Source organism: Abramis brama (genome assembly GCF_963993115.1).
Source record: "Abramis brama genome assembly, chromosome: 10".
NCBI lineage: Eukaryota > Metazoa > Chordata > Actinopteri > Cypriniformes > Leuciscidae > Abramis > Abramis brama.
The window spans coordinates 35,981,623-36,008,431 of record NC_139972.1 but is presented as its reverse complement, the minus strand read 5'-3'; the positions used below and the strand labels follow the sequence as shown (position 1 = coordinate 36,008,431).

The 26,809-nt window shown below is 40.2% G+C and overlaps 1 protein-coding gene across 2 annotated transcripts in view; it reads left to right on the top strand.

Annotated features, from left to right (window-relative positions):
• Positions 1 to 26,392, top strand: part of brwd1 (bromodomain and WD repeat domain containing 1) — a 33,011-nt gene extending 6,619 nt beyond the window's left edge. For both annotated transcript variants that reach the window (XM_084126793.1, XM_084126792.1), the window contains 34 exons: positions 305 to 405; positions 494 to 564; positions 657 to 757; positions 860 to 900; positions 2,241 to 2,342; positions 2,425 to 2,578; positions 2,664 to 2,798; positions 3,670 to 3,798; positions 3,931 to 4,156; positions 5,149 to 5,334; positions 5,458 to 5,641; positions 10,683 to 10,773; positions 10,863 to 11,003; positions 11,089 to 11,162; positions 11,686 to 11,908; positions 12,774 to 12,890; positions 12,970 to 13,077; positions 13,939 to 14,063; positions 14,395 to 14,477; positions 14,566 to 14,677; positions 14,764 to 14,825; positions 15,038 to 15,193; positions 16,737 to 16,857; positions 17,587 to 17,712; positions 17,798 to 17,867; positions 17,943 to 17,996; positions 18,497 to 18,622; positions 18,912 to 19,064; positions 19,153 to 19,322; positions 19,453 to 19,595; positions 21,782 to 21,919; positions 22,047 to 22,367; positions 22,473 to 22,604; positions 23,885 to 26,392. In XM_084126793.1, coding sequence (XP_083982919.1) covers positions 305 to 405; positions 494 to 564; positions 657 to 757; positions 860 to 900; positions 2,241 to 2,342; positions 2,425 to 2,578; positions 2,664 to 2,798; positions 3,670 to 3,798; positions 3,931 to 4,156; positions 5,149 to 5,334; positions 5,458 to 5,641; positions 10,683 to 10,773; positions 10,863 to 11,003; positions 11,089 to 11,162; positions 11,686 to 11,908; positions 12,774 to 12,890; positions 12,970 to 13,077; positions 13,939 to 14,063; positions 14,395 to 14,477; positions 14,566 to 14,677; positions 14,764 to 14,825; positions 15,038 to 15,193; positions 16,737 to 16,857; positions 17,587 to 17,712; positions 17,798 to 17,867; positions 17,943 to 17,996; positions 18,497 to 18,622; positions 18,912 to 19,064; positions 19,153 to 19,322; positions 19,453 to 19,595; positions 21,782 to 21,919; positions 22,047 to 22,367; positions 22,473 to 22,604; positions 23,885 to 25,293 — 5,685 coding nt within the window. In that variant the 3' untranslated portion in view covers positions 25,294 to 26,392. The remainder of the gene's footprint in view (positions 1 to 304; positions 406 to 493; positions 565 to 656; positions 758 to 859; positions 901 to 2,240; positions 2,343 to 2,424; positions 2,579 to 2,663; positions 2,799 to 3,669; positions 3,799 to 3,930; positions 4,157 to 5,148; positions 5,335 to 5,457; positions 5,642 to 10,682; positions 10,774 to 10,862; positions 11,004 to 11,088; positions 11,163 to 11,685; positions 11,909 to 12,773; positions 12,891 to 12,969; positions 13,078 to 13,938; positions 14,064 to 14,394; positions 14,478 to 14,565; positions 14,678 to 14,763; positions 14,826 to 15,037; positions 15,194 to 16,736; positions 16,858 to 17,586; positions 17,713 to 17,797; positions 17,868 to 17,942; positions 17,997 to 18,496; positions 18,623 to 18,911; positions 19,065 to 19,152; positions 19,323 to 19,452; positions 19,596 to 21,781; positions 21,920 to 22,046; positions 22,368 to 22,472; positions 22,605 to 23,884) is intronic.
• Positions 26,393 to 26,809: the final 417 nt, after the last annotated feature.

Below are 26,809 nucleotides of genomic sequence, written 5' to 3'. Positions count from 1 at the left end.
GACGGCTCAATCGGACTGAAAAGCCTTCATGTAAACGCCTTATTCTCATCCACGTTCGGATTCATCAATCGGAATGAATTCAGTCCGATTGAAACAAAAGTTGTGCATGTAAACGTAGCCAGTGTCACATGATCCTTCAGAAATCTTGCTCATTTAAGGTTTTAGTCATACGGCCCACTCATAATCGTGTTAAATAATCGGTATTACAATATTGACCAGAATTTCATGTGTTTGAGTGCTGCTTATACAGGCATGTCGTTCGCTTGCTCTAACAGGTATTTCTACTTCCTCTTTCTCCTTGCAGTTCTCTCCATTTGTCAAGGGCTCCAAAAGGTACATGGTGTCCACAGGAACTGATGCAACGGTGTGTTTCTGGCAGTGGGATGTGAATAATAGCTGTTTCAGGTGAGGGTTATACACGTTAGAATGAAAATATGAGAAGCCAGTCAGAGATTGATGTTCATTCTTCTTTCTTTCCTTTAATGTTCACCAGCGATCGTCCACACAAATTCACGGAGAAGCCGAGGCCTGGTGTTCAGACAGTCTGCTCTTCCTTCAGCCCTGGTGAGAGGGACCGCGTGTTTGAACTGCTCTCTCTTCACGCGTGTATGTTTACGTAAGGCTTTTTCAGTGTGCATTTGTTTCTCTTTATACAGGTGGCATGTTCCTTGCAACAGGAAGCACAGATGATGTCATCAGGATATACTACCTGGGCAGCGGCTGTCCTGAAAAACTAGCTGAGCTTGACTCGCACACAGTAAGAGCGCCTGGTTTTTAGGAATAGTTCAATAATCAACAGATTTTAAGGGAATATCTCATATGGTGTGCCCTGATTCACAATACTTGGTTTCATTTGTAGGACAAGGTGGACAGCATCCAGTTCTGTCATTCAGGAGAGAGGTAATGGTGGTTTAATAAAACCAATGTTTTTTTTGTTTGTTTTTTGACAGAAACTGTTTTGGAGCACCAAAATCATTGACTGAAATGGTTTAATTACTGCTTCTCTTTTTTTTATCATAGAATCTTTATTGTTGCAAACTGCATTTTTACATTTTATACCACCCCACTCACCATAAACAACCCTACCCAGCCCCAACAAAGCAATCCCCAATCTAATAAACAGGACAATAATAAACATTTTTTTTACATGTGTGCATGCATTAATGTATATCTACATACAAGCAAAGATACATGCAAAATCGAGATGGTATTAGTAAAAAAAAAAAAAAAAGCGTATATATAAACCCCCACTCAATCCACATCTAAGGTTGGTAAGTCATTAAAGAATGTAATAAATTGTTGCCATTTTTTGCCAAAAGATTCTGCCCTACCTCTGATATTGTAATTAGTGCTTCTCTAATGAGTGCCTATTTCAAAATAGATTAGCTCCGACAAGTAAACGTGAGCTGTGTGGATGTTAGGGCTGGGTTGACTAAAGATTTTTAATTAAAACATTTTTATGAATTAAGTTTTTTTTTTTTTTTAGTCTATGCTTTATGCAGTCTTTTTTATTATCTTATTTTTATATATAATTATGCAAACACAAATTGTGACACCATATATATGTGCTAAATACAAAATAAACAGGACAAACATACTAATATCCAATATAAGTAAATTCTGATAACCTGTGTGTGTGTGTGTGTGTGTGTAAAGGTAAGTGTGGGAATGGAAGCATATAAACCAGAGTAGCTGTAAAGTATAACATATATACTAATAGTAAAAGCAATAACTAATGATAATAAAGATATCACTGGAAAAGTATCAGTAACAGATATAACAATAGAAAAATCCATAAATAATAACAACAATAGACTAATTTAATATAATTTAGACTTTTTTATGATCTCTGCACACACAGTTCGTCAGTGTTTCAGCCGTGGAAAGGCATCAATAAAACAGCTTGTAAACAGTCATGTGCCGTTACATTTACTTTAGGAAAGCCATCCAGTGTCCTTAGCTTGATAGTTAGCTGGAAAAAATAATTCTAGAGATGAGCTTTTTGCTAAATATATGCACTATATTGCATATTACAGGGCTTCAGGACGCAATTTATGTGGTTTAAATGCAGCTCGTTTTTTATTTGAATGTTTCTTATTAAATAAATGTAATTAATCTTATTGTTTATTACATTTTTCTTTTTGCTAGATTTCTGTTTCTGTACACTAATTTTGGTGCATTACTGTAATTTTACCTCAGTTTGTTCTGTTTTATTTATCATTCTGTAATATCTCTTTTAGGTTTGTGAGTGGCAGTCGAGACGGCACCGCTCGTATATGGCGACTGCATCAGAGACACCAGTGGAAGAGCATTTTATTGAACATGTCTGCCACTCTTCCAGGGTATGGAAAACCTCTGGAAAACTCAAACAAGTGTCTCGATCTCGATCTGATAATGAAGTTTCTTCTTCCTTGTTTCCTGAAGGTCTGCACCTTTAACAGAGGATGAAAATTTCTTCAAACCCAAAGTCACCATGGTGTCCTGGGACCGCCATGACAACACGGTCATTACTGCCGTCAACAATTATCTTCTCAAAGTGTGGAATTCCTACACTGGACAGTTGCTACATATCCTTAAAGTAAGACCAGATCCTGCCGCACAGATCCTGAGATTTAAAGGTGAAGCGTATAGAGCTGAATGAATCTCTCTTCCCCCTCTCACAGGGTCACGAGGCCGAGGTGTATGTTTTGGAGCCACATCCCTATGACCCTCGCATCATGCTGTCTGCGGGCCATGATGGGAATGTCTTCATATGGGACCTCATCAGAGGCATTAAAACCATGCATTACTTTAATATGGTAGAGTATTCCAATGATCTTTTAGTATTATTTCCAGAACTTGTACAGCCGTAACAGCAAGTGTGCACTAGGGCTGCCCCCTAATAGTCAATAACCATTCATTTTATTTAGCGACTTTTAACCTTATAAAATGGAGCTTCTATCTAATACATTTAAAAACTACTCATTTGAATCAGTGCAAGTGTATGACACATGTCATGCTGGTTTAGTGATAAATAAATTTATAGTTAACTTGTGTTGTCCGTTTATATGAGTGTTTAGGGTTATTCTGATGAATAGCCATTACGGCAAACAGAGTAGAATAACAAGCTTCAAACATTCATTAAATTGAAACTATATGCAATTTTTTATTTAAACTACCATTCAAAAATTTGGGGTCGGAAAGATTTGTAAAACATTTTTGAAAAGTTTCTTCTGCTCACCACGGCTGCATTTAGTTGATCAAAGTACAGTAAAAACGGCAATATTGTGAAATATTATTATAATTTAAAATAACTGTTTTCCATTTGAATACATTGTAAAGTGTAATCTATTCGTGTGATGTAAAGCTGTTTTCAGCATCATTACTCCAGTCTTCAGTGTCACACGGTCCTTCAGAAATCATTCTGATATGATGATTTGCTGCTTAAGAAACATTTCTGATTGTTATCCATTTTGAAAACGGTTGTGTTGCTTATTTATGTGGAAAACGTGATAATTGTTTTTTAGGACTTTTTGGAGAGTTTAAAGTTTAGAAGAACAGCATTTTGTAACTTATAAATCTTGGCTATCTTTACTGTCAGTTTTGATCAATTTGTTGGATCTATGCTGAATAAAAGTAAAAAAAAATGTATTAGACATTCACATTTTTTGTGTGTTTTCTGTGTTGTAGATTGAAGGTCAAGGACATGGTGCTGTGTTTGACTGTAAGTTCACCCCTGATGGGCATCGCTTTGCAATGACAGACTCTCATGGACATCTGGTTATTTTTGGCTTTGGGACCTCTAAGCCTTATGAAAAGGTTTGTATGATTTCTAGTTGAGAAATCTGAAGCTGATCAATTGACGTCTATTGCATGGCTAGTATAAAACAATTGAAGTTCCTAAATATAACTTCTCCATCTTTTAATTTATGTCTCCAAAATGATCCGTAGCTTCCAGACCAGATGTTTTTCCACACTGACTATCGGCCACTGATCCGGGACTCAAATGGGTTTGTCCTGGATGAGCAGACCCAGCAGGCCCCACACCTGATGCCTCCTCCCTTCCTGGTGGACGTGGATGGGAACCCTCACCCTCCCAGATTCCAGAGACTGGTCCCAGGAAGAGAAAACATTGCAGATGAGCATCTAGTTCCTCAACTGGGTTATGTCGCCACAAGTAAGTTCCCTACTGTTGTCATAACATTGTTGTAATGTATCCATAGTTCACTGTTGACTGCTTTAGCATGGACAGGGTTCACTGTAAATAGCTCATTGAAAAACCAGTTTCAGAACCGGTTCTATTGTATTAAAATAATTGTGATGCACCAAAATGAAATTTTACCAAACCGAATTAGTTGAAAACTGAAAACAAAGAGAGTTTATTTAACAATAATTTTTTTTTAATCAAATGTATTTAAAAATCAATAATAAAAACTGAGTAATTCAAATTGCACATAAGGCTAATGTTTTATATTAGCCTTTTAATGATTTGAGGGACTATGTATATCCATCCGGTTATCCCAGAATAAACCCCCACTTGGTGATCAGGACCCCCAATGCGAAGTATAATAATTAGACACAAAATATTGATTTGAGTCGAAATATTTTAGCTCATTAAGCGCAAAACTTCTGCAAGGAAAAAATGTTCCTAGCAAGCAGCTTTGAGCCTAGACAAACGAGTAAGTTCCAACAAGACGGACATTTAAGTCATAATATCACTCATTACACTGCTTTTCAGCACATGAATAAATAATGACGGGGACATGTAATACTAATTTGAGAAAAAAGAAACGTTTTCTGATCTTACCTGTTTATTATCTTGCGCACCATCAGAGAAGCGCTTATTAGATCAATGATTTTCACCAAAACCGAAAAGTCAGTTACATTTTATTTTAAGGTGATGTTACAGTGCAATTACTCATAGGTACTGAGTATTTTTAATTAACTACATATACTTACTATATGGTTGAAATTTGCTGAATTTTTTATTGTAACTTAGTTGTAATTTGCTCAATGCATAATATACTGTCATTTCTATAGTAAGTATTTGCAACATGTAACTGTCAGCTTAAAATAAAGTGTTACTAAAAATAATTTTTTGGCTATTATATATCTTCGCTGAGCGTTTCTGATTTGCACCTTTGAAAATGGACCTTCATCGTGTTTCAGGTGATGGTGAGGTGGTGGAGCAGGTGATCAGTCAACAGTCTGCGGAGAGTGAGGAGGTTCGTCCCAGCGCCCTGGATTTTGCCATCCGCCAGCTTCAACTGCACCATGACAGACATGTTTCAGTTCAGGGAGAGGGTGGCGTTCCTGCTGCGGCCCGTGTGCTAGAGCCAGGAACTCCCCGCAGAGGTGCCCATACATTGAAATCTTGGCATTTAAATCACAGCATTGTACTCTTAGATCAACACCCGTATAAGTAGATTTGCAATTTAATCTCCACTCCATCTCTAATATTGCTGTTTGATTGCACAGTGTCGGTGAACGAGCGTATGGAGGTGCAGTCTCCACCTAACGTGGGTTTGCGGCGCAGCGGACAGGTAGAGGGAGTTCGGCAGATGCACCAGAATGCTCCACGCAGTCAGATGGCCACAGAGAGGGACCTTCAGGCCTGGAGGCGCAGGGTGGTGGTACCTGATCTTACCACAAGTGGCTACAGGTGAGTTTTATTTATTAATTACATTTTATTTTCTTCAGTTTTTTTTATTTGTGTACACATTAAAGGATTGGTTCACTCCAGAATTAAAATTTCCTGATTTACTCGCCCCCATGTCATCCAAGATGTTCATGTCTTTCTTTCTTCAGTCGAAAAGAAATTAAGGTTTTTGAGGAAAACATTCCAGGATTTTTCTCCATAAAGTGGACTTTGCAATTTGGACCTTCAACCCGTTGGTCCCCATTAGTTTCAGTGCAGCTTCAAAGGCTCTACACGATCCCAGCCGACGAATTATTTAGCGAAAGATCAGTCAGTTTCTAAAAAACATAAAAATGTATATACTTTTTAAAATAATTCTAGAGTATAAATGTATATACTCATCTTGGACTAGCTGTGATGCGTGTCCACGACTTCACGCATTACGTAATCACGTTGGAAAGGTCACGTGCACATCCTTTGTCAAGTATCAAATTCATATTTTTTCGTATTTAATGCCTTCTTTTACATATGCATGTTGTATTTACACATTAACCTTAGAATCTTTAAAAACTCAATTTCAACTGTGTCCCTTCACTTTTGACTGTGTCCCTAAAATGTTTCACTTTAGGGCAATAATTAAAAACCTTTCCGGTAGAACCGGGTTACATTCATAACCTGAGACATTCCCTTTTAAGGGAACTTCAGTGTTGTTTTATGGTGTTGACACAAGGGGAACTTTAATACCCACGCCACCATACTGATTAAATGCCTGCCCAGCAAAGCTGTGAATTAAGGCAAGCACAGACTTGGTGAGCAAAAACTATTAAGCTAAAGGAACCTGAGCCGAGTGTTAAAAACCATGTCAATACCATGCGTTTTAAAAGTGTGCAGGAAAGCCCAACCCGCCACAGCACTGGATCCACTGATAAAGAGTGAGTGTTAGCAGTATACTGAGCTTTAGCAGTCTGAGTGGTCTAATGACCTTAGTCAAATGATTAGACCCTATAAGATCATCCCCTCTCGAGGCAGAAACCATTCACTTACTTGGCCGAGGGTGGCAGAACCAAGCCCTGGACTTCAAGGAAACTCTTCCCATATTGAGAGATAATGGGTTATAAACCACAGTGGGTCTCAAAGAAAGCGGGGCTATAGGCCTTCTGCTTCATATGCCGGCCTTACCAAGTTATAAAAGTCAATCACAGACTTGGTGAGCAAAAGTTATTCATATAGTTGGCCAGGGGTGGCAGAACCAAACCCCGCACTACAAAGATCTTCTCAGTGAAATATACAGGTTGCAAACCATCATGAGCCTTAAAGCAGAGCCTCGGCCCTCCTCTTGCATTGCTTATAGCTCTTAAAATACCTTCCCAACCAAGCTGTGTAAGGCAATCATAGATTTACAGAGCAAAAGTTATTAACCCAGAAGCATCTAAGCTTGTGGTTAACATCATGACTAAGCATGGAATTTTAGATGAGGTGGACGAGCAATGAATTGATCCTGAAACCTCTGTCTCTGTGAACTGCAGGATCCAGGTAAAACCATTATCTTGCCATGTGCAAACAGAGGTATCAACCTCACATCTTTGAGGGGAGAACAGTCTGTTCGCTGCTCTAAAAGGATTTGTTTTCAGAGAACAACTGAACAAAACGAGTTGGGTACTTGTTGAAGGGGGATGCCTACTACCCTGACAACCCCGCGTCCCAGAACCTGCTGAGATGGGCTGGCGACACTCCGGCAGCATCGCTGAGCGTAGATTGTGCGACAAATCTGATTGACTCCCGAAACAACATAGGTGGCGAGGTTGGCAATACAATCTTGTAAGAACAACAGACACTTACTAGTGTCAAAAGGCCCTGAAACAGCTCGCCGACAGACAGTCTGAAAGTGGAATAAATGTTTCTGCTTTGACCTGAAAGAGGGGGTAGGTCAGTTTGTTCTGTGCTCTGAAACTGCTTGTTCGCAGGGAACGACTGAATAAGATCGGCTGGGGACTCGTTGAGAGGGGAATGCCCAACCCTGTTCCAAGTACTGACTGCCCTAACAATCTTATGGGCCCCAACACCCTCTGAGGAGGGAGTGGGTGCCACCCTTCGCCAGCATCTCTGAGCAGAGATTAAGCAGAAACCCCACCGGAGACTGCTGCTCCTCAAAGCACCATGAGTAGTGGGGTAGCACCAAAGTTTTCCTGTGGGCCTCGGGGGAAAGTGAACACACGATTTCAGGCAAAGATGATAATGCCATAATGTGGAGTGACCCACCAGCCCCCGCAGCCTCTTAAGCCTTGCCAAACAGACCTGATGTTACTCTACATGGTCTGGATGGCAAGGATGGACCTCTCCATTGCAAGCGTATTTCCACCTTCAGCTTCGCCCCATGCCCGTGCTTTTGTGAACCCACGACAGTTTAGTAATTCAACATTGTAGGGTTAAAGACTCATATCTACAAGGAGCGCTCATCTAAATTTACTGCAAGCTACTTCACGTCTCTCTTCTGGCCAGTCTAGATTCAACTTGGCCACTGCACGGGTCACAACTTCACGCAGCTCTTCCAACTCTTTTAAATCGCTTCCAGTGCTTGTCCACTGGCGCAGAGCGTGCGTTTTATATTAATTCCTATGGAAGCTCAACTTCTCGCCGGTGGGCAAGTGATGTAACGGGTGTTGCAGATTAACACTGGTAACACCGACTATCGCAGCAAGCCTACTCTGTACTTATCTGAGTTAATACAGTGTAACTACGTCACCTTAAAATAAAGTCTAACTGATGCAGCTAATAATAGGTCCTCGTTTTGATCAAAGAGATCACTGAGCAAGCTTCCAGTTTCTAAACAGTGACCTTTTGGGGACAGAGCGAGAGCACCTGTCTCAAACTCCGCCTCTGCCAACTCAACCTTCAGTCCCCATGATCGAAGACTCTGCACCGCCTCTGCTCAGCCATCCGAGCCACGCGGAGACATGCCCGGCTCCATCTCTCAAGGGAAGCGCTCGCAATGAGGGCAGCCGGATCCCTCAAGAGCTGACAGAGTGTGCTCTGCTACTAATAATAGATCACACACAATTCAAGCGTGTCGTCCCTGGTTTAAAAACGAGGACACAACTCCTAAACTGTCTTTTTGCCATGTTACAATTTTTAACATGACACAAAATAGACAATGTCTTTCACACAAAAAAATCAGACAATAGCTTCCTGGGGCCGGTTTCACAAAGCTATTTTAGACCGGTCTATAGTGTTAGACAAGTCTAAAATTTGCTCATAGACTAGTCTAGTCAAGTTAGACTGTTTCACAAAAATAAAGACTGACTTAATTTAGAACAAAAAAATTAGACACCCAAGCTAACTTAGGTCTAAGACTCTGTTACCTTGGCAACCAGCTGTAATAATCAGTTACATTACAAACAGCCTAAAGAAAAGGGAAAATGGCTCATAATTTAAACATTTCTTCTTGGTACTACATTCTCTGCTAAAATGTCCTTGTAACTGTTATACTCCTCTAACAAACACATATTTTCCGCTGGGGTAAACTGCACTGAGCGGTTGAATGCGCTTACTGTACGTTCACACCGCCGCCGACTTGAGCTGCAAAGAAGCTCTGGCCGCCCAGTCAAAGACGCTTGTCAAAAAGTACGGGGAAGCTTGTTGACGCTTTGGCCGCTCTGACGTAGCAGCATTCTGTGTTCGATCATGGGAGAAGAGAAGTGTCACACCATGAAATGTAAACAGAAAAAACAATGCATTCGGCAATTTAGGATATCGCGCAAGATTTGTCAACACAGAAAACATTTCATCCCTGGAGAGTTTTTTTTCGACACCACCGTTTCAATAGATTTTGATTAATATGCGCGAGGGAGAGAGAGAGCAAGAGTCTTGCATTCAAGACAGCACTCGGGTGAGTGCGCGCGCGCGGCCGGGGTTCTCTCTCTCTCTGCTCGTTCTTATGCCCTGTCAAGCTGACAGGACTTTAAAACACATGCAAATGATACACTTTCACTCTATGATGGTTAAACTCTGCAATTAATATTTTTTTCTCGGAACTAATGTTTTGGTAGGAACGAAAGTTTACATCGTATGTTTCTCCGGAATCAGCCAGCGCGAAGGACGTCTATATTCCGATTGGTTGCTGGCGTTTGCCGCTGCTTGCCGCTGAACCGCGTCATAGCTCATTACCATAAAGTTGAGCTTCTCTCAACTTTCAGATTGACGCTCAAAACGCTCAAAACGCCCAAAACGCGACGCCGAGGAATTTGACGCTCCTTGCAGCTGAGAGAAGCCAGCTTCCATTGAAAATGAATGACTTCCGGTAACTTTGGAAGCTCAAGTCGGCGGCGGTGTGAACGCACAGTTACTCGATCCGCCATGTTTTTTTTGTTTTGATAAGCATCTTATTTTACCCAGAATGCATTGCAGTGTAGTCCTACTTAAGATAGTCAGAGTCTTAAAGGGGACATATCATGCCAAATGCACTTTTTTAGCCCTTAAATGCATTTTGTTCTATATTTGGAGTGTTTAGAAGTACAGAAAATATGAAATTATTCTCTTCATGTGCTTCGTTGATATTTTTATATTCTGTTTTGGTCATATTTTTCAACCTGTTCCGATTTTTCTGTTATCTATGACGTTTTTTGAACTATTACGTCACAGTATTTGCAGCGGATAAGGATAAGGACATTGACTTCCGGCCCAACACTTCCAGCAATCCGCCATTTTTATTTCTCGCTGCAATTTTGTAGTCCAAGCTAAAGGATGCAGAAGTTACGAGAGGGTAAGTTAAAATGTTCGGTTGTTGGATGTAGTAACCCACACGCTTCATTACACCGTTTAATGTAGATGAACTGAATCATCTGACCTCTGTCAGCCAATAGAATTGGCATGTTTTCACACGTGCTTTAGACACTGGTCTCGCTGGAAGCATTCCCATAACAACAAAATGATGCAGCAACTCCATGTCGATTATCGTACAATAAAAATGACTGATGTTGGTGTTGATTTGGTGGCGGTGGTTAAGTTAAGCCTGGTTATTAGAGCATTCAGACAGGCTGTTTAACAATGCAATGGCTTCTTCCTTTAGGGCGCAGGAGTCGTTCAGAACAGCCAAGGGAGATGAGGAGGTCAGCCTTTACAACATCAAGAAAAGAAGAGTGACCCACGCCAGCTTCAGGGTAGGGTTCTTCTTCCTAATGAACTGCATTATGGTTATTAATGTCAACACTGAGTGAACGTCAATAAGCTGGGATGATTTTGCCCATAGGATGATTCTGATGAGGAAGGACCATGTCTCAAACGTGCGCAGTCACGCAAACGGCAGAAAAACCAGCAGCGTAAAGAGAGTCTGGCTGAAGAGTACATCGAGTACTCATGTGAGGAAGGGGAGGAGACAGCATCTTCTGAGGTTGAACGTTTGTTAATTTATTTTTTAAAACTCTCTCATATCAGACATGTCAATAATGATGTGCGTTTATGTGTTATTGGTGCAGGACAGTGAAATGGAGGGCAGTGATGTTCATTTGTCCAATGAGGATGAAGAGGAATGGAGGAGTGATAGTTCAAGGTACTCTTGCTGCGTAAAGTGTGTAATATCTGCAAGTGGCACCAAGCAGAATTGCAATTTGCTTCCAATAATTCCTCAGTTAATCCAAAAAAAATAAAAAAATGTTCACTTAAAGATTGAATGCCTGTCACGGCCATTTTTATTCATACTCAAAAAAACATTGATGTTATGACATCTAATTGAAGTGTTTAAAAAAAAAAGAATGTATGCACAGTGATTATCTGTGATTATCACTTACATATACATTTAGATGTACTGTTTCAAAGAGTAACTGGTTATATTGTGAAATTCGATTAAATTAATCTGAGTCCACTTTCAAAGGAACAGTGTGAATGCAAAACCAGGTCAGAAGGTTGACGTGGAAATGCTCATTTTTGGAATTCTGTTTGGTCCTGCTGGTGACAAAATAATAAGCTACACCCTTAAACTGATAAGTCTTCCATATAGTAATTTAATTTCATGCTGTCATCGCTAACATATTCATGAGGGTAAGATGTACGTTGTTCTCTGTTCATAACTGAAGCCGCTCCTCCAGTGATTATTCCGACTGGATGGCAGATGCAGGAATAACTTTGCGACGGTCCGCGTCTCCATCCTCCCGGCGGAGGACAAGCCGCAGGATCAGCAGCTCTGAGGAAGAGGATGAGGAGGACGAAGAGGCAGCGGATGAGGACCAGACTCTAGATGAAGAGGAGCAGATGGCTTCACCCCGAAAGCACAAGAAGGCCAAAAGCAAAATGCCAAAGGTGTCAATAGGGCCGTACAGCACATCCATTACTGTAAGGCCCTGATATACTCACGGCAAAGTACTTTTTCGTTCTTTGCACAGGGGTAAAAAGAAGTTGGAAATTTGTGACCAGCGGTATACTGTTAGCGAACATCCCATCGCCCATGCTGCTGAGAGCAGTGTTTAGATTAATGCTATCTCTCAGTAACAAAATAAACACAAAAATAAAAAATAACAGCGGTGAGAAAACGGCAGTTAAGAAAGCATCAGATTCTGCTCTCCAGTGAAGTCATGTCACATTTATTTATGTACCCCTTTATACAATAAGTTGCTTTAAATCAAACAGCTTTAAACATGAAATAGAACATTTTCTACTATAAAGCGGCTCTCCAGGGTGTTTTGGATGTTTTTACTCGTGGATCTCTGACCGGAAGAAATAAACCGGAGAAGATTTCCATGTAAAGGCGGCGAAACCTCAGAGCCACATACCTATTATGTATTCACCATGACCCAACGGTAGTACGAAGGTGGTTACCAGACGGAGCAAAGTTTTCCCGGAAAGTTCGTTTTGGCAAGTTTTTTCAAACTCCTGAAACAAACTATAAACGAACTTTGCTGTGTCCTGATTTTGTTCAAAATGGCGTCACACCAGTTAGTTGCTCGATTTAGCTTGAAGTATATCGGGGCCTTTACTGTCAGGATTACAAGTTCTTATTTGATCCTTTAAAATGAAATATCAACTTGGTACTGTGAAGTACTTTTGAAAACCTTAGTTGTAATTCTGGATTGGCATTTTTACTGTTGGCTCGCACTTAATTTTTGTCTTCATGAAAGAATGGTTTGAAAAACGTATTTTAAATTTAAACTAATTTTCTTATCCTTAGCCACCAAAACCGAGGCCACCCATTAACAGAGAGATCTCAAACGAGTTCCGTCCCCCAGCATGGATTACTGACGTCATTCCCCGAAAGTCCCCCTTCGTCCCTCAAATGGGAGACGAGGTACAGAATACAATCCTCTCGTCTGTATTAAGGATAACTGATCCATGTCTAAATCCACTGTCTCTTTTTCTGTTCACAGGTCATCTATTTTTGTCAGGGTCATGCGGCGTATGTGGAGACGGTCTGTAGGACAAAACTGTACCACATTAACCTAGACAGACTGCCATGGAAGAAGATGGAGTTAAGAGTATGATCAAAACAATACTGGCATTTTACTGACACTTTTACTATTATACAACTGTTCTTATTAGATGCATTCATAAGTGCTTTGTAAAACTTTGCGTTGATCTGATTTTAACAGTATGCGCACATGCATGCATCACTTGTCAGTAGCTATGTTTCCATCCACATATTTTTATGCAAATTTTGGGATGTCGCATTAAAATTATACTGGATGGATATGCCAAAATGCTTTAAAAAATCATAAAATGCGTTAAAAATGTCTGCACTCAATTAGGATGGATCACTTTTTATTCGGTAAGAAAACATGCCCATAAAATGTGAACCAATCTCATCGCGCACCATCTAAAATACTGTTTTAGTCGTGCTGAAAAGCCTGACCCAAAGTCTTTCATCAGAATGATTTTGTATAACCAAGCCAGAACTGTCTTGCATGACTGCGTTCCCAAACACCAGCATCCGAACGCAAGATAACATGACGGCGTTTTTTGCGTTTCAAGTCATTTATTATATAAGAAAGTCTCACTGACTTCACCTGTTCCAACAAATGTATTATTCTATTAATGATACTTTCCCATGAAGTAAAGGTTTTGTTACCTTGAGCACATGGGATGGAAACAATGCTTTATCTGCAAATGCAAAGATTAATTCGCAACATAGTTAGTGCGGCAAGGCTATTTTTTTCCGTCTGCATTTATTTGTTGTAGTGACCGACAACAGGCTACAGATGCTGTCTCACGGTTCTGTTTCTGTGTATTTAACCATGAACATTTCTTTATAAAAATAAAAAAATGCATGCAACTCAGCTAACCTTTAATGTTTTCAGCGAGTTTGGCATTGAAAAATATAAATCATATGTTTTTACCAGGACCAAGAGTTTGTGAAAATAACAGGGATCAAGTATGAAGTCTGCCCTCCAACCCTGTGTTGTCTGAAACTGACCCAGATTGACCCTGGAACAGGCAAAATAACAGACCGAACCTTTTCCATAAAGTAAGTGCTGGCAAGCAGTGCTGGGTAGATTACATACACATTTTAGTCCATTCAAAAATACAATTTACTTGATGAAAATTGTGGTTAGTAACATAATTATAACATTACACATTTTAGGTAATATAATAACTTATAAATACCATTTTGATATAAAAATAGAAAGAAAAAGAAGAAAATAAATGTTGAATCTGAACTGCGTAATCCAGATTACATGTAATCAGTTTCTACCCAGCATTGTGGACAAGATCTGATATAAAATTAAAGGTATCTTTCAGATTTTTTGTGTTGATTTTTAAGCAAAAATGTTTGTTTTGGTGCCGTTTTTCCTCAGATATCATGATATGGCGGATGTAATTGATTTTCTGGTGCTGCGTCAAAGCTACGACGAGGCACGGAGCAGAGTGTGGACATCAAGTAAGTATGAGGCATGACCTGAGTAGAGTTGAGAGAGTTTGTTTTGGTACCCTGCATCAATTCAGTCATGTCTGTTCTGTTTCTGTAGATGATCGGTTTCGCTCCGTGATCGATGACGCCTGGTGGTTTGGGACCATAGTTTGTCAGGAACCATATCAGTCCGAGTATCCCGACAGCCATTTTCAGTGCTTCAAAGTCAAGTAAGCTCAAACTTTGATTGAATTATTGAGAGCTGTTGCATTGATCTTAGGCACTGGCTGTGATTTTTAACTTTCTGATTTTGCAGATGGGACAATGGCGAGACAGAAAAGCTGAGTCCATGGGATGTGGAAGCTATTCCTGAAAACGGTACTTCTGACCACTAGAGCTTTAGCTTAAACCAGATGCACTGTAGGATTTTTGCAGCTCAGATAAAATTTGCAATTTGCAGTCGTTGCACTAAATTCAGATTGTTTGGTTTGTTTGTTTACTCCTGCATTTCTAACTGAAAGGTCATTTTGTTATTGTGTTTTAATAAAGCAAATGGTCTGTTTATTGACTTGATTGTTTCCGTGCTGCAGCTGAACAGCCGGAGTCGGAGGGTGCGGGGGTGCCAGTGACGGATGAGGAGATGATCGATATCCTCTATAAACCTCAGGGGGGTGAATGGGGGGACAGGGGTCGGGACCAAGAGAGCGCACGCATCATTGCAGGCATAGAACAGCTTGTGACTGTGGGTGCGTTTGATTTTGCAGTTATCCTATTCTTTACATTATCTTTATCAATTTTGGGCCATTTCTTTAAAGGTACACTGTTACTTTTGTTCCGCTAGCGGTTAAAAAAACAAAAAAACTGCATGCATTTTGCGGAAGAACTTTTGTCTTGGTTGTGGTTTGGCGCTGCGTGACGGTCGGACTCTCTGTTAGTGAACGACGTATGGCAGTTTATCTGTTCAGTTAAATAGCTTACTCACATGTTGAGTAATAAACACCATCACGTCGATTATACAGCATTTAAAATCCCTCGGTTCTCGCCATCTCCGAAAAGCCAATGCAATGTTGGTTCTTGTTTTATTACGAGCTCTGTCGCGTTCTCTCTTTCCCAGCAGACTCTCCTCTGTTCGGCGTTTGTTTAAAACGGGTGATTCCCCGGAGGTTGGAGATTTAGCTGATCCATGTCAAGCTTTCTCGCTCTTTGTAACAACTAACTTCTGCCACTCCCACACCAGACACACGTCAAAGTAGCCGGAGCAACTTCTCTCTATTTACGGATATGACGAAACAATCACGGGCGAGTGACATGTTCGCAGTTTCCTGTGAAAACCATCCGGTCAGGTCTAAAATATAAACGCTTATACACTGAAAAAAAATGATTCGTTGAATTTAATCAATTTTTTTATTGTAAGTGGTTGCACACAGTTGATTTTAGCTACGTTTAAACAAATGCATTAAGTTGAAATGATTTGTTTAAATGTAGCTAAAATCAATTGTGTGCAGCCAATTACAATAAAAGTTTTTTATTAAATTCAACAAATCATTTTTTTCAGTGTAATTGCTCGCCATAGGGAATCAGGGTAAGACAAATATATTTTGGAAGGATTGATGTAGTTTCATTTTTATTTATTTTTTAACACATAAATTACAAAGTGTACCTTTTAAGCAAATCAGATTTAGATGGTCTACAAGGACTTAAAGGTGTTAGTTCACCCAAAAATTTAAATTTTCACTTTTGCCTCACCCTCATTTCGTTTCAAACCCACAAGTACTTTGTTGGACAATTTGTTATTCATAATTTTGCTTCATCCATTGAAAGTATATGAAGTTAACATTTTCAATGCTGCAAAAAGTTCATAAAGACATCATAAAAGTAATCCATATGAAAAGAGCGATATAATCCAAGTCTGAAGAGACCTCAGTGGTTCTCGCTCGTGTTTTGAGCTTCCATTTACCGTATTTGATGTGCTCTATGAATGTGCGTTGATCAGTGTTTAAAGCTGAATAAAAGCCTAAATAAATCTGTTGAACACTTGGATTATACCACTTAATTCATTTGGTTGATTTTTTTGATTTTTTTAAATGTACATTTTAAAGCTTGAAAATGTTGATGAGAGAATTTTAAAAATATCTCAATTTGTTTTCCGAAGTTGAACGAGTCAAGTCTTATAGGTTTGGAACGACATGAGGGTGAGTAAATGATGACAGAATTTTCATTGTTGCGTGAACTAACCCTTTAAATGTTACCCTCTGGCTTATCAATGTCAATTTCTGTCCTTTTGAACAGACATCACAGCTCCTTTCTCTGGTCCGGTCGACCTTGCTCAGTATCCTACATATTGTGCTGTCATTGCATATCCCACCGACCTGAACACCATCAAACTGCGGCTCAAGCACAAGTTCTACAGGTTTGTAACTTAATGGGTATTGTCCACCTAAAAATAAAAATGTTTCAAATTATACAGACAACTTTCTAAACCTGTGTGACGTTAGTTTTTCATGGTGCACAAAAGTAGACATTTTGATCAGTGTTCATTCTGCCTTTTTTCCATGCAAAAAACAGCATGTAGTCTTAACAACTCGAAGTCTTCGGTTTTAATCACCAATATTTATAGGGTTAGTTCACCCAAAAATGCAATGATCAATTACTCACCCTCATGTTGTTCCAATCCCATAAGACTTTCGTTCATCTTCAGAACACAGATGATTTCTGTCCCCAAGTCTTTGACTTTGACGCTTCAAAAAGTTCATTGAGATCGCAAAATTAATCCACATGAATCGAGCAGATTGATAAAAGTCTATTGTGGAGACAGTTTGTGATAAACAGATTTAATTTAGGCTTGTATTCACATATGGACATTGATCAGTACACATGCATGGAGCACATCAAATTTTGCCAGTGGCAGCTCAACCATACTTGCCTGAAACACAAGAGCAAACCTCATTGGTTCTCACACATCAAGCATGCACTCCTTTTATTTGTATGGAAAAGAGTAGTGTGCACATTATACAAAATATCCAGAAAGAAATTGGAAAATGGCTGAATTAATGAGAGTTTGACAGTTTTATTTTCTAATTTCCCATATTTGTGTGTAGCTTGCTTTTGGTTTGTTTTAACATGTCTTTTTTTTTTTTAGGAGGCTGTCTGCACTGATCTGGGATGTTAAACACATTGAACAAAATGCCAAGACCTTCAATGAGCCCCGCAGCAAGATTGCACAGTCTGCAAAAATCATAACAAATGCTCTTCTGAAGTTCATAAGGTTTGTCCTGGACGTTTATGGCAAAAATCTATTTGTGATATTGTGATGTTTAGCTTTGTAACTTTTTCCCCCTCTCTGGCCACAGTAAACCTCACTGTACAGATATTATGGAGATCTATAATGCCGTTGAGAACATGGAGTACTCCGACGATGAGGTGAGTGTGCTTGTTCAACCTGTATTTTCTCTTCGTTTTCCTGGAAAGCATGAGATTAATTCACGTGGCTTTCAGGACATGGATGACATTGATGCACCTGGACCCTCTGCTGGACAAAGACTTCGCCAGGTAGTGTGAGATATATTATGCATAATAGTACAGTAGTAGAGTTGGGTAATATGACAGCATGTACCCCACATTGGTAGAAATGGTTTAACAGAGATTCTATTACATTGTTAAAGGGATGGTTCACCCAAAAATGAAAATTGTCATTTACTCACCTTCAAGTTGTTCCAAACATGCATTAGTTTATCTCTTCTGCTGAAGAAAATGGGGAACCAAACAGTCGATGGACCCCATTGACTTCCATAGTATGGGGAAAAAGAATAGTCAATGGGGTCCATCAACTGATTGGTTCCCCCAACAGAAGAAAGAAACTCATACCGGTTTGGAACAACTTGAGGGAGAGTAAATGATGAGAGAATTTTCATTTTTGGGTGAGCTATCCCTTTAATATTATAGTATATATTCCCCATGATTAAAAATTGTAACACAACAGTAAATGAGAAGTTTGTTTAGATGGAAAACCGAATGCATTAAAGATGCTTTCTTTGTGATTTTTTTGTTAGCCATCAGTGGAGGTCGTACTGGACAGGGACGCATGGAAGTATTCCTGCAAACGTTTACTGAACTACATGTTTGAGTGTGAGGATTCAGAGCCTTTCCGGGATCCTGTAGATCAGGGAGATTATCCGGTGAGTCTCCAAAACACGATCAATGGAATATTGTTATGGAAGTGGTCATCTTTCTTATCTCTTTCCCTGCCAAAGTGGGGTTTTTTTTTAAGTTGCCAGCTATTTTTTTTTCATATCTTTGATGGCCGCCACAATATTTCTTGTATGAATATGCAATTTTATCCACACCTGAATGTGGATAAGTAGAAAAAAAATAAAATAATTAAAAAAGCTAATAAAATCACGTTTTTGCCAAAGATAGTTAATAGTAATCGTTTAGTCTTATAATACCATGTCTCGGTGTCTCCAGGATTACGGTAATATCATCGACACGCCTATGGACCTTGGAAGTGTGCGGCAGTCTCTGGAAGAAGACCGCTATGAAAATCCCATAGACCTTTGCAAGGACACCAGGCTTATTTTCGCCAATGCTAAAGCCTACACGCCAAACAAGCGGTCAAAGGTAACGCATTAATGTCTTGACTAACTTTTTTCCTCTAGTCTTTGTACTTCTTAAAGACTCATTGATATCCTCGTGCGCTATTTTACAGATTTACAGCATGACTTTGCGACTGTCGGCGTTTTTCGAGGAGAGTATACGCAAAATCATTTCCGACTACAAGACTGCCGTGAAAAGTAGCTTGAAGCTGCGTCGCAGTCAGAGATTCAGGAAGAAGTTGCAGCATCAGGACTCGGCTCTTTCCCACCAAGGATCCACACGGTAGGCCTGATCTCCCTGCCTTCACGTGTTTTCTCTTATTCGATTCTTCTGTTTGTTTTTGTTTTTTTGCGATGAATAGTTTGCATGCAGAAGACAATAAACCTGTCCTTATTTCTCCTCCTGGCCCCAGTCAAAAGAGGGCTACTATAAAGACTCAGGAAAATACAGAACAGTCTACAGCCAAATCTACCTCAGCCAAAGTGTCTGGACCAGAGCGCCGCAGAGTCAATGAAGCCAAGGAGAACTTCAGACGCAGCGGCTCATCTTCATCCGGTGAGACGGACAGTTTCCGATATTAAAATATAAGGCACTCGGTTGCTGCACATTGTACTTAACAACGCCTGTGTGCAGAGCAGTTCACAAAATGAAAAGCTCATGGACTCGCCACCTTAGTGAACTGCTTATGCATGTGAAGATGTTCTGAAACTGTTTGAACTTCTTTCTTCTGTGGGACACAAAAGGAGAAACTTATCAAGTTTACATTATTCACTGACAGTTTTCACCTCCAGTGACCTGCAAATGTTGTGACCAGGGGCCTCATTTATAACCGTCGCGTACGCACAAAACAGGCCCTGAAAGAGGCGTACGCCACTTCCGACGCATAAGTTGTGATTTATAAAAACAAACTTGACGGGAAAATTTGCGCACCTGCACGCAAACTCTGACCCATGCGTACGAACGTTTTGGAGATGGAGCAGTTTGGCGACACCGATGGTGAGCTGGAGTTAAATGTCTTTTTGGTCACTTTTAGACAGAAAATCTAAAGAAAATTAAACGTGTACAGAAAGATAATACAAATATAATTTCACTCACCAAGCCTGTCACTCGAAGCAAATATCCATCCCTTCTGAAATGTCTGCGCCAGCGAGCGCGCTGGGCCGTTTAGTGAAACTGACGCAAATAACAGTTTAAATAAATAAAATAATGATTTAAACTATGTTTTACTTCTGATATAAACATTTAGATTAAATATGCCATTCAAACTAATGGAGTTAAACACTTAATCATTAAATCATTACTGAGAAGTTACAACATTTTGTATATTCAATCAATAGAAATATTTGTTGTGGATGCGATGTTTTTTAACACTTCTCCTGTGGCGTGCTGTGTTTTAATGTTTTAACCACAGAGATAATTGCTTAAATCATGATAATACCAGATTGTCTGAGAAAACAGTTTTGTGCAAATAATGCCCAAGGCATCTGTTTCCATTAAAAATATAAATCAATTAAAAATACAATTCGGCCAGTGGAAAAGATTGACAAAAACTTTCTCTGAAATGTATTTGATTTGATTTATGTATTCAAAAACAAGGCAAGGATAGGCAACTACTTGATTTTTATTAATGTAATGTGTCTTGTACCGTTAAACGTCATCACGTGGATGAATAATCATATGCAAATGATATGCAGATGAGGATCTGCATAGTAAAACTAGGCGTTGTAAGCTCCATATATGGTTATTTCGGGGTGGAGACGCATGTGCGCACAATCTTCCGCTGACTGGGATTTATAAAGTGAATTCTGCGCAGGTTCTGGCGTACGAATGGTTTTATAAGTCTGAATATTTTTTTGCGTACGCCATTTTTGGCTTTCAGGCGCACGTACACTTTTAGTAAGGTTCCTACGCACAGTTTTATAAATGAGACCCCTGATCAGTGAGTCAGTTGAACTCAAAAACCAGATCAGTCGTGTTGTGAATGAAACATTCTGCCTGGTTTTGTGAACTGGATCAACAATTTCAACCAATCGTTTAGGGATGCACGATATATCGTCCACCATATCGGTATCGGCTGATATATGTTACTTTTTAATGTTATCGTTATCGGCCCGATAAGAAAATGTGGCCGATATATTCAAGCCAATAAATAATGTATTATTTCCTTCAGCTGAGACACTTTAGATGCGCACTGTTCATTATGATGGCTTTAATTGCTTGAAATATGATTTGAATCACTTCAAAAAAGGAGAGACGGCACAAGACTCTCATATAGTCTTCATTAAATTATAATGAGAATATTATAATTGTGTGTTTGGGACATGGCTTTTAATGGTGAGACTTTTGTTTTTGTAACCAGGCTCTCAAACATTATATACAATTTTGGATTTAGATTTATTGGCCAATATATCGGTTATCGGCTTTCAAATATATAAAGAGTTATCAGAATCAGCCAAAATATTCATATCAGTGTATCCCTACATTCGTTGTTCCTGTTGAATGCACTGTGCTTTGACGGGCAATATATTTAGAGACCCACCAGGTGGAGCCATTTATCAGTTGACCAGATATTACATAGACAATCGATTAAGTTGAAAATAGTAAATATTTGTCAAAGTACTGGTAAAACAGATTATAGGCAAATCTCTGATTATAGGATGAACTATTCCTTTTATTACATGGGGCCTTTAGCACCTGATGTTCATTCCATAGTTTCTTAAGTTTGTGCTTTTGATTTCTAGGGTCTGATCATGACAGCAAACAATCAGCAAGTCAGTCGGAAGAGGATGAAGAACCTTTATCTTCGTCTCGTGGCTTCAGACGAGAGACCAGAGCCACGAGAAGAGCTGCACAGAAAAAAGGAGCAAGACGAAAACATGGTGAGACCCCACAATATGTGTCGTCGTGTGCAGAGAAATTAAGCGTATTCAACCGTGTCCACCTAGTGAAAAAATGTGACTGGCTGGACATACAAATTTTATGCATCTTACGTCTTATGCATCCTAGAGAGCCATGCCAAGATGAATGGGCACAGCAGGTCACATGAGCGTCAGAGACCACGACCCTGCAGCGACTCTGACCAAGAGCCTTCGCAAGGTTCAGACACCTCAGAAAACGAGTCGTCATCTTCTGTCAGTCGCCGGCCGAGGACCCGCAAGACCGCCATGGCAGCGGTCAATAAGATGAAACTCATGGATATCCTGGAAGACGGAGACGGCTCGGACGAGGAGGGTCGTGGAGGCAGCAGTCGTCCCGCAACCCGTGCTAGCAAGCGCTCTGCTATCATTCAGAGCAGCTCTGATTCAGACCAAGAGGAAGCTTCTCAGGGTAGACACATCTACATCGCTTGCCTTGAAATGTTTGATGTAAAAACAACTTCTTTCCAAATATCTTATGTACCTTAAACTCTTTTAAATGTTGTTCTTCTCATAGAGTCAAATGAAAGTGATGCTTCAGCTAGTGAAGAAGAGAAAAGTGGCGTCAGCGCGGACAGTGACTCGTCTTCTCACAGCAAAGAGGAGAGTAGATCTGCTGGGCGCAGGCGATCAGCGGCAGAGAAAAAGGGTATGTTTGGAGTATCGCCTTCATGGGTGAACCGTTGAGCTCTACAGTCAGCATGAAATCAAAATGTTTATCCATCAACAATGTCCCTGTTTTTCACTTTCCAAAGAAGAAAAGAGTTCATCTTAATTGTGATAACTTGAGTCATAATAACGTGTTCAGCTTGTATAGCCTGATCACTTGGACAAAACCTTTTCCACAATTTGCTGGAAACTCCCCATTCTGGTAATGATGCCTTCTTTTCACAATCTAGTCTATTCCTGATGGACAAAAGTCCCATCCTGCAGTTTTTCTCATTATATGTTGTTCCATTCAGAAGTCACATTAAGGTAAAATGGGTTGTGAATGTTTCATCTCTCAGATTAAAAAAATAAAATCTTCATCTGTGTTTTATAGATGAATGAAAGTCTTATGTGTTTGGATCGACATGAAAATGAGTAATGGATGATGGATATAATAGGATGAATTTTGGGTTAACTAACCCCCTTTTTTTTTTTTCATCTTCATTTATATAGCGCTTTTAACTATGTAGATTGTTCCAAAGCGGCTTTACAGTGATAATAGGAAATTAAAGTAACAGAGATTGTTTTGGCTTTACAGCAGCTCTAGAATAAAGTTATTGTCCAGCTAAATTTAGTTTGATTGATTCACTTCCGTCGCAATGATCATTAGTTATTAACTTAGGGGCCGCTAACACGACACCATTTTAACAGAAAACTCTTAAGTTCTCTCTGAGCAAACTTTAAAAACCTGTGAGAGCGCTGATGGCGTGCACATGCACATTACGAGTTCAGTCTATAGGTATGCGTGTTTGAATTTATGTGCGCAGGCGTGTAGTCCTTCCCTACAAATCAACCCTCAACAAACTACTTGTCTGGCCTTAATTTCTAATACAGAATTTTTATCGCTTCTGCGTAGCCACACGAACCGGAATTATCCCGACAACGCTTTATCTGTATAGAGGTAAAGGGAGGGGAAGGAGGCCTTCACAGGGGAGAGACTAGTTGACACTTCAGGACTGTGTTGTCGTCGCGTCCAGGCACAGGTCCTTCATCAGATCTGGATACGGCCTGGATCCGGCTGACTGCGGTAAACCTCGGGATAAACAGAGAGACTAATATTAGCGTAGACGCCATTCTTCTTATGATGTAACGAGTACATCAGGATTTATGGGAAGTGTCCCTTGAATGCTAATGGGACACTGACAAAGAAAGAAAGATAAAGAAAGGTCAATATATTGTGGAGAGGAAGTTCACTATTTTCTTCCATTTTTCCATTTTTAGAAACGTCTCCTTTCGTCAATGGACACAGCACCAAACTACAGTGGGAGGACAGTGAGGACAACTCGAATGATGGGGGGAGTCAGAATGAAAGTGTGAATGGGGAGTCGGACGAGGACCTCGTTGTCAGGCGGAAATACACCAGGAAGACCGCGAAAGCCGCTGTCAGTAAGATAAAGAAACTGAATGACACCGATGCCGAAGAAGAGGAAAATTGCTCCAGAAACCGACGTCAGAAACATCGGCAAAGCAAGCAGGATTCTGAAAAGAGCTCTGAGGAAGATGTTGAGGTTCCCAGAACTCAAAAGCACCCTCATCATAACGGAAGAAAGGTGCATGCGAAAGAGCTGAAGAAAAGTAAAGCCTCATCAGAAAGCTCAGAACAAGCTTCTGCCGCAAAACAAGTTACCCACAAAAAATCCTCAGCCACAGATGCATTTATGTCAACAACCCAGGACTCGGAGGAACTCAGTGATGTTTCGGAAGAGTCTGACGCACACAGGAAGAGAATCAAATCAGAAGATGATGAGAATCAAAGCGATGACGCCGAAGAAAAAAGGTCCCCCAGGAACAGAAAACGGGCGCCCAACACTCGCAGAAAGAAACTTGACGAAAGGTCGGATGCCTCCAGTTCGGGTAGCGAAGGAAAGTCAGACCGAAGGAGGAGAAAAAAGGTGGGCTTTTCCTCTGACGAATGGCCAAAGAGTGACGTATCAGAGGAAGACAAGAAGACTCATCCGAGGAGGAAGCCTTGCGTTACAGTTTCATCCAAGGGAAAATCACTTCGAAATCTTCCCAAGAAGAACTACATTATGGAGGACTCAGATGCAGAATTCAGTCCTGAGATGGAGATGCAATCAAAGAACGGAAAGAGCAAGGAGCGGACCAACTCCCGGGCGAGGAAACCGTCAGGCGGCGACTCCAAACGGAAACGCAGCGGCTCCTCAGAGTCTGAAGACTCGGACAACAAGAGTAGCAGGACCAGTGATGAAACCGAGTGCGTGAAACCTCAACGGAAGAGTGCGAAACGCTTCAAGCACTCTTCAGACTCTGAGAGCGACTCGGAAACTAGATGCAAATCGGAGAACGGTCGAGAACTAAGGCCTCAGGAGAAGAATCCCAAAGCGACCCGGCGACGGCGGAAACAGAGCGAAAGCGATAACGGGAGCAACGAGGATGCCAGCAACTCCGAGAGCGAAGAGTCCGGGGAGTCCAAATCGGAAGCCAGCTCAGGTTCACGGAGCAGTCTGAAGAGAAGACTGAGAAACCGTGACCGAGGAGCCGTGAGGAAACGCCAGAGGGATGCTTCCGACGAGGATAGCGACGTGTCGTATGGGAAACCTCGACGGGCCACGCGCATCCGGACCAGAAACCGAGGCAAGCGGACTGTGAATTACCAAGACAGCGAATGAAGGACTTGGAGGGTCGAGCCATGCAAAAAGACACTAACTGGAGACCTTGAAGACACTTGATTGTCCCAACATTAAAAACAATGGTAGTAGCACTGGAGTCCTCAATATACTGTGAATCAGTTCCATTCAGGGATATTTATATTTTCTATGAAAAACAAAACAAAAACTAATGAATTATAAATGAGATGTATTTGATCTACTGGTTTGGCTGTTCAAACCAGCCCCACTCTGTGATTCGGCCAACAGGAAAGACTTGCATAGAGAAGCATTGTTTGCTTGGGTGCTATCTTAATAATATACCTCCTGATTAATTGAGCATATTTGCTGGCTTGCACTAAAAGGCACACTGTAATGAGGTATTTTATACACTAAGTCTGCATTAGAAACTCAGGGGTCAACTACGTTTACCATATTCTCAGACTTGCATTTGTTTTCGTTTATTTTTAGTTCTAGGATTCTAGTGTCGTATTGTCGACATGAGCATTTAGGTTCAAACACCCTTTACGAAAAATGAACAAGTCGTCTTTGACTCGGACACACAATAATTCTGTATTATCACTGTTAAAGGGATCGTTGAGCCAAAATGTACAAACTTTTTTTTTTTTTCTGTCATCCTTTTGTGGCTCCTCTTTGTTTGTTTGGATTTCTTTGACCATATTTCCAGGTTTCTGAGAATCAGTCCTGTAGCAAAGCATTGTATATTTAAATTCCTCTGTCAAGCATTAATTTTCTTTTTGTATTCAATTAAAATGAATTGACATGCCATGAAATATGAATTGGTACCTATTTGCTAAGTACAGTAAATCAAAATGAGTACTTCCAGCAAAGTACTGTGATTTCTCATATTGGGAAGATGTTTTAGTGATCTGTGTTGCATACTTTCAGTATTAATTCCTTTTCTGACTTAACTTATGAACAGCAATGAACTTTTTGTACACAGTCTTTGAATTGTGCATCGCAGTTTATGTAATGCAGTTGTCAATTTGCTTGATGTCTTTTTCATAAGAGCTTCTTTAATACACCGAGGATGTTAAGTCTGTTGGCCGCTGAAGTGAGAGATGGATGACCTCCTATGAATAAAGTACTGTTTCAGGTTGGATTTGGATTTGTTTTCTTTAACTCGTTTTTCAGCTGTTTTGCTTGAGAAATCTTTAAATGAGCTGATACATGACAAATGAAAGGCCCATCAATTCTTTTAAAGTAAAAAATTAAAGTTTTTAATGTAGTTTGTATGTCTATGTGGAGTTTTTAATGTGCTTTAAGACAAGCCATGTGTAAATTCATAAGTCAACATCATTGCTGAGTATTTTCTCCTTAAAACTGCAGTGAACCAAAGACAGTCTCAAAAACACGGTTTGAAATCGCTGGTGTTTCTGACGTCACAAACTACCTTGTAACCAATCAGATCAACGTGTGATCGTCAACGAGTGGATCTCTGAGCTGAGTGAGTGAGTGGAGGCGGGGCTCATTTGCATATTCATAGAACCAAGTAAACTAAATGAGACAAGGGTGTAGA